The sequence below is a fragment of the Nymphaea colorata genome, chromosome 2, assembly GCF_008831285.2.
Source record: "Nymphaea colorata isolate Beijing-Zhang1983 chromosome 2, ASM883128v2, whole genome shotgun sequence".
Lineage (NCBI taxonomy): Eukaryota > Viridiplantae > Streptophyta > Magnoliopsida > Nymphaeales > Nymphaeaceae > Nymphaea > Nymphaea colorata.
This window is the reverse complement of record NC_045139.1, coordinates 8,484,409-8,491,872: the sequence shown is the minus strand read 5'-3', so window position 1 is coordinate 8,491,872 and position 7,464 is coordinate 8,484,409. Positions and strand designations below refer to the sequence as shown.

General features: G+C 40.0%; 1 protein-coding gene across 1 annotated transcript; it reads left to right on the top strand.

The window, feature by feature from the left end:
- The first annotated feature begins 1,091 nt into the window (after positions 1-1,091).
- Positions 1,092-4,048, top strand: LOC116248571 (cytochrome P450 71A1-like). Its single transcript, XM_031621444.1, has 2 exons — positions 1,092-2,055; positions 3,302-4,048. Exons 1-2 carry the CDS (start codon positions 1,126-1,128, stop codon positions 3,917-3,919), a joined length of 1,548 nt encoding a protein of 515 aa, XP_031477304.1. The 5' UTR covers positions 1,092-1,125; the 3' UTR covers positions 3,920-4,048.
- The last annotated feature ends 3,416 nt before the right edge of the window (positions 4,049-7,464 follow it).

Below are 7,464 nucleotides of genomic sequence, written 5' to 3'. Positions count from 1 at the left end.
GATTTGATCACCGAATCGGAATAATATTTCTCTTTCAAGATGGACGAAATGACTCTAAATCGCTGTTGCGGAATTTGTTTCCGTTTTCCTCATTGTCCTTAAGTGAAGGGCCTTTTGGTCACTTTGTTCAACACAAAACTGGTTAGGTGCACGATTCTGTGCTTGCACAATGACCAAAATGCCTTCAACAAAGATTTTTAGTAGGATAGAAAGGAAATTATGAAAATGATAAAAAGTTTAAAATGTGCATAATTTAAAAAATTGTATAATATTTTTATAAATATTTGTAAATTACCCCAGCTCCCTTCTTTTTTTCCTGCGCATATGAACTGCATGCACAGATTTGTGCACTCAACTCGATCTCGGTTCAATATGTATAAATTTTTAGTTTCGAAATACTTGGATGCCAAATTTAATTGGCAATTGGTCATTTAAGTAGCAGCCGATTGGGTTAGGTTAATTCTGTGACTCGACCGGATAAAGTACTCAGAACTAAACTATCAACATCAAACTGAATTATCAAAGCACACTCTTTCTTTTTATTTTTTTTTTAAATAATCCAATTAACTACCCACTTAAATACTTAATGAGACTGACCACCTTTGAGGCGTCAAAGAGCGAGAGATTAAAGGCGAAGCTAGTTTACGGTTTTCAGTTTGGGGTTGCTGGAAAAAAAACCCCAATAAATAGTTCAAATATATATATATATATATATATATATATATATAAATAAACGAGAAAGAAAGAGAAAACCAATCAATTCAAGTTGTTCCTTTTTTTTGGGTCTTTGTTTATAACTGAAAAAAGAAAACTAAATCAAAATCAATTTTTATCACTAATTTACCCCTGTTTTTTTCCGTAAGGTATTTTCGACATTTTAAGTACAATTTCAAGTCGTTTAAAATACAAAACGCGGTGAAAGGGAACAGCCACCCAACAAAGATAAAAGAAAATGATGGACGGTGGAAAAAACTGAAGGCTCAACGTGTGTCGTGTCCATTTCTCTTTTAAAATGGCTAGCATGTCGTCCTGTAATACTGGTCTTCTTACACACCTTCCTTCCTCCGTGACTCCGTCCTTTATGTATAAATTCTTAGATTTGAAAGAGTTATAGGCCAAACTTCCATGGATCTCTCCTTTTTCCTCCTGCATCAACTCGACTCCCCATTCAACCAATATTCCATTTTAGCGCTCCTGCTTCCTCTCCTCCTCAGTTACGTATTGCTGATTAAATGGAGGACATGGAAGAAATCAACACTCAGACTTCCTCCCGGACCATGGCCGCTGCCAATCATCGGCAACCTGCATCAGCTCGGCACAAGCTCCCTTCACCGCTCCCTCCACCTCCTCTCCCTAAAAGACGGCCCCCTTATGCTTCTTAAGCTCGGCAGGTTCCGGGTCTGCGTCGTGTCGTCCGCGAAACTGGCCGAGGAAGTCATGAAGGTCCACGACCTCACCTTCGTCAACAGGCCGCAGCAGGTCAGCACCTCAGCCATTTCCTACGGAGGCTCGGACATCGCCTTTCAACCCTATTGCCAGACATGGCGTCACCTTAAGAAGATAGCCACCCTGCAACTCCTGAGCTCCAAGAAGGTGCCCTCCTTCAAATCGGTGAGAGAGGAAGAAGTCGGCATGTTGCTCCGGGCCATCTCCACCTCCGGTGGTCCTGTGAATCTGAGTGAGCTGTTGTTTTCTCTCTCTAGCAACATAATCTGCAGGATCGCCTTTGGTAAGAAGTATAATCCGGAGGAAGAAGGACATGGGAAGAGCAGGTTTCAGGATGCACTGAAGACTTTCCAAGCCATGCTTGGGGCTTTTTTCGTGGGGGATTTCTTCCCATCCTTGAAGTGGGTAGACTGGCTTACTGGTCTCCATGGCCAGTTACTGAGTAACTTCCACGATTTGGATCATTTCTACGATGAAGTGATCAGAGACCACAGCGATCCACGGAGGCGACCAGAGCAACAGGACTTCGTTGATTCTCTGCTTGATGTACAGAAGGACCGAAGTGAGGATGTCTTCCTCACGGTGAACAACATCAAAGGGATGCTCATGGTTTGTCTAATATGTGCTTCACTCCCATCGTCTTCCATATTATCTTCGCTTCATGTGGGACTGTTATTTATTGTCCTGTTGTTGGTAGATTTTTCACTTCTTGGTAGCAATTCCTACTTTATTAGTCGTCTTTAGACATTGGCTTTCACCTTTTAGAGTTTACAACATGACCTATTTTGTGTTTTCCAGATAGATCAATGCTTGGACAAGATACCTCAATTCCATTCATTCAAAAATCTTATCCACACACTACGAAGTAAAACATCCAGGTTCGAATATTATTTATCAAATAATCAATTCACAATCCTGTTCCACATCTCATACGTTTGATCTTCAGCTAAATTATGCTAAGAGAAGTTACAATAAAGTATAACATAGTATGCAGTTTGAATATATAATTCAACACGTATTGAAGTACGACGGCCACCAATGCTGTAAAATATATTGGACCCGCTTGCTTATGAATACGACCTACCGGCCGATCCGCGTAGGTCCCTATCTCCCTTTTTTATTTTATCAATTAAAATATATTTTTAAATGTTTTATTCAGAAATAAAAAAATATATAAATTGGACAGTTGCCTAATCTATCTTTTCTAGAAGCCGAAAATGGTTGAACTAAACGTACCACCTGTAGTTGACTATCTTCTGCACCAATAATAATCAACAAACTAAATGCATAACGTGTTTATAGGAAAAAGTATTATTCCGCATACTGATCATTTAGAATTCTAGGACTCGCGTTGGTGCTAGTGATTAAGTGTGGTTTCCAAATTAATGTAATGAATGAAATAAGAGCTCATCAGGTGACCGAGTCACTAAAAAAAAAAACTTTCCATTGAAATTATCCTTTGAATATTACACGAAAAACATCATGCGCTATTTGATTGTCCGATCCAGACCATAACTAAAAATTCATGAGAGATCAATCCGTGACTAGTTTTTTCTGATAAAGCAGTAAGAAAAAGGACCGAATATAAATGATCGATGGGAATTTCATCATTCTCTCCTAATAGCTAGTGCAGTGATAGAACCTTGGGTATACTTTTGCAGGACAGGATAAAATGCAGGAAACATGGGTTTATTCAATAGAATATCAACTTCAGAAACATGAAATAGAAGTGCAGTACTGTTCTTTTCTTGTTATTAGTGAAAATTTTGGTCTATGTCGCCTGTATATTCACTCTTTTTCCAATTTCATGAAGTTTAGAGTACTCTATATGACGTCTCTCTTCCCATTTTTATAGGATATATTCGTCGGTGGAACCGACACTGCATGTGCGACCTTGGTTTGGGCGATGGCTGAGCTGATGAGAAAGCCCGAGGCCATGAAAAAACTGCAACATGAGCTCAGACTTGCACTGAAAACAAAGGACATGGTAGAAGAAAATGACCTTCACCAATTACTGTATCTTAAGTTGGTGATAAAGGAGACCTTAAGGCAGCACCCACCACTTCCATTGCTGGTTCCTCGAGTATCTTCTCAAGAGTGTAATGTCGGTGGGTACTCCATTCCTGCCAAAACGAGGGTCATTGTGAATGCGTGGGCAATTGGGAGGGACCCCAATTCATGGCAGAACCCAGAAGAATTCATACCAGAGAGATTCGTTAACTGTCATTTCGACTACAAGGGTCAAAACTTCGAGTTCATACCATTTGGATCGGGGAGACGGATGTGCCCAGGACATCATTTTGCAATGGCGGTAGTGGAGCTTGTGCTTGCTAATCTTATATACTGCTTCGATTGGGAGCTGCCGTGCGGGAAGCTTCTAGAAGACATCGACATGATTGAAGCTCCAGGCTCGACTGTGCACAAAAGAGATGCGCTGGTTCTCCTTGCCAAGCGTTTTTCACGATCGAAGTGAAGGACTTTGTATTTGGCGTAGCATAAAATGGGACTAGCTAGTGTAACTAAGTTAATGTGGTGTTCCAAAACATCTAAAAATATTTGGGATTTTTAAATCCTAATAATATATGGACTATGAAGCTTGCGTAACTCGAATAGAACTTTTTCATGTTAATATCTTAAGTATTCCAGCCTTATGGTGTAGAAATTTTGTTAAGACAATAATGTCAAATTTGAATTTTATTAGACACATTATTGTGTGAAGGATTCTGTTGCACTGTGCGCCTTAACGAAGCAAAATAAGGATGGCCTCTGTAATTTGAAGCCGTTGGAGGAGACTGAACCATTGAAGGCCACATGCAATGGTGACAAGACTACGTTCGCTGTGTGAAAGAGCCGAGCTAGTAAAAACGCAGTTGGGCAGCGTCAAGCAGACTCAACGATAAACACAGCAATCTGTTAAAGAACATGGCAGGACAGAGAACGAGAAGGAGAGGAAAGTGATCACTGTGCTGAAAAGAAAGGTAACCAGAATTCATATGGCCTCTTTGGGAGACTAATACATGATTTATACTTTGTATAATGCAAATGAATGAATCCTTCCAGTAGCAGCACCTACGCTACTGTAATTACAGAGCAGCAACATGTGATACAACCTGACATGCTCTTGCTAATACTGTTTCAAGAGACCGTGTAAGGAGCGTATGGATTGAACAAGCTCAGTTTGGACTTTGGACTAAAGAAAAGGAATCTGTTCACTTGCCAGGACTTTCCCAAAACGTCTGCTTTCGATGAGATGATGGCAGTAGATTTCAACATGTTTGGTTCGCTCATGAATCACAGGATTACCAGTTATTTGCAAGGTGGATCTCTGTCTTCCCTGCTCTCTCTATCTCTCTCTCTCTGCTTCCTCTCAAGGGAGGTTATTGGCGGTGAAGGCCGAATCTGTTTGTTGTGCTCTCCTTTTCTAAATCAAAATCTATTAATATATATGGTCTTTGCCATTCTTGTTTAAACGCGGATCTCCTATAACCTTTATTGAGTTGTGCAATGTTCTACGTAGTACATCGTAGGATACCAAGGCTCTTGGATCTTTGATCTGACGCTGTTTTTATATTCACGTTGTATTAAATCAACAGCTTAAACAATCAGTACATTTCTCGACTGGGAATCTCAAATACGTGTTTACCTTGTGAAAGCCACGGATTTGTGGTCCGAGAAATTAAGGAGTGGTCGAACTTCAGACCCATGGTCTTAAAATATAAGGTAGCCTCCCATCTGAGATCGACTCATCCATGGCTATCAAACATAGCCCAAATTTATCACCAGAAAACCACTATTCTTTTGTCAAACCTCTCGAAACTTATAAAGATGTGTCCGTCTCATCGATTCCTTCATTATTTTGTGTTTTTTTCCTACTTGGAAATATTGTTTGCAGAAACGGATTTGGCATGAACAGTTTTAAGCTTTTAACAGCATGTTTGTGCCTTCAAAGATCTGCTGGAAATACGAGAAATTTCTATGTCTAGAGTTTTTTTATGAATTTCCTACGGTTTCAATTCATTTTCAAACTTTGAACGTCCCTTTGAAAATTTTTCAAACTTATAGACGCGCTTCCAAAAGGATTTTGAATTTAGACTCACTTTTGATAACTTTTTGAATTAAACACATCATTATTTGTGAAACTTATCGTGAAACTAAAGCATGTTTTTGGTTTCTTAGTCAAACTTATGAGCATTTTTTTGTTTGAAATTTTCACAATCATATGTTTATAATTTTCCTGGTTTTTAATAGATTTCTGGGGGAGCTTAAATGATAATTAGACTTTATCTTAGGTTGTCATCTAAGGGCCCCCTGGCATTTTCCTTAAATATGTCAAGCCCTACTTGTCTTATTTTGTAGTTTGTTCCTTCGTAAATATACTTACCATATGGCTTCCCTGTGAGGCCAGCGGGCTTCATCGCTTAGCAAGCTTCTAGTAGCAATTTAAGTCATGCATAGTAAACACTCGATTGTTGAGAAAATGAGTTTTTCCTAGTGAGTGATCGAAGGCCTTCAATTTCTCTTATGCCTGCAGTCGAGCTTTGCATGTCAAGGCATGGACACTGAAACTGGAGTGCTTTGTGCAATCATGTCATGTTACATCGAGAGCAAAGCCTTGTATTTAGTGAGTTTTCTTTTTTTTTTGTACAAACCATCCTTAAAACATAAGGTGTTGCTTGTGACGTGACATGACAGCGATCCTAACATTTCGTTAAATTGTGAGAGCTTTTACATTAATGTTATTAAAAAGGTGCGAGTGTTTTGTACGAGCAAATCTCTATTGCTTTACTTTGCAAGCGTTACGTTGGTGCCTCGAAAGAAAGCCCCTACTTCCTACATCCCCAGGATCCAAAGCTGATGAGTGTCTCAATGTTGGAGCTCACACAACAGATCAACTAATCCATCACTTCTTCTCCATTTGCAGCACAAGAAACAATACCTTAAATTGGAGAGAGATATAGAGAGGAAAAGAGAGAGTGTGTGTTGTGCTTGTTAATATCGATTGACATGCAAGATGTAGAAGAAAGAGAGTGTGTGTGTAAGGGGTAGAGGGAGGGGCTTGCTTGGGCCGTGGCTCCACTCCAACAAATTATTTGATCTTAATGGAATTAATTGGGTGAACCGTTTAGCTTGCTTTAAAAAAAAATCTTAGTTCCACCTACTGAGAACTCTTTTCTCAAATTTTAAAAAAATTGAAAAGTTTATTTATAAATTTTAATATATTCTTCTGTTAAAATTTTAAAACTATAACTCGAATTAAAAGAAAAAAAAAAATTCCTGACTAGGTGTCCCTGCTGTGTGTGCCGTGCTTGTCAATGTCCAAGTCTGTATCCGCCCTTAACTTAGACATGGCAAGATGTCGCTGCTATGTGAGGGCGCGTGTGCTCGAAAATTGGCAGGTCCCCGTGATTGTACTAGAACACTTTTGTAGAGGCACCTGTCATTGAGGGCGGCCCGAATTCTACTCAAGGAGCGAACAACGTGTCCGCAATATATGCAGAAGCCAATTTATTGCCGTTGAAATTTGTCCTAGTAAGGACAAAAGTGAAAGGCGACAAATCATACCTGACCTGCATTTGTTATGGCCCTTGCGGTCTTGATTAAGCCAACGGAAGTCTGCCAGACAAACGCGGGAGGGACCTTGCCATTGCTCTCATTGCTTTATCAGCTTGCAGCAATCTTCATGACTGACTGCGCCGAGAGCCCGATGCCTTCCTTTTCCTATCACCAAAGTCTCGTCAAGTATGGCCGCTGGGTTGGAGAATTAATAACGAGAGCTAAAGCCTCATCATTCTCTCATGATCGACACCAGGTGGCAAGATACTGAGGTCCAATTTCTTGTGGAGCCATGGTTGTGTACTCGGGTGCCTCGTTTTAGTTTCTAAGTTACATAGACAGAGGTGCAAAAGTCTGTGTATAACCAGCTGTGCAAAAGTCTGTGTATACAACTAGCTTCGTTCCTTACCTTATGATATAAGGGCACAACCCTCCATGAATGGAACCAGAGACACATCGCTTACA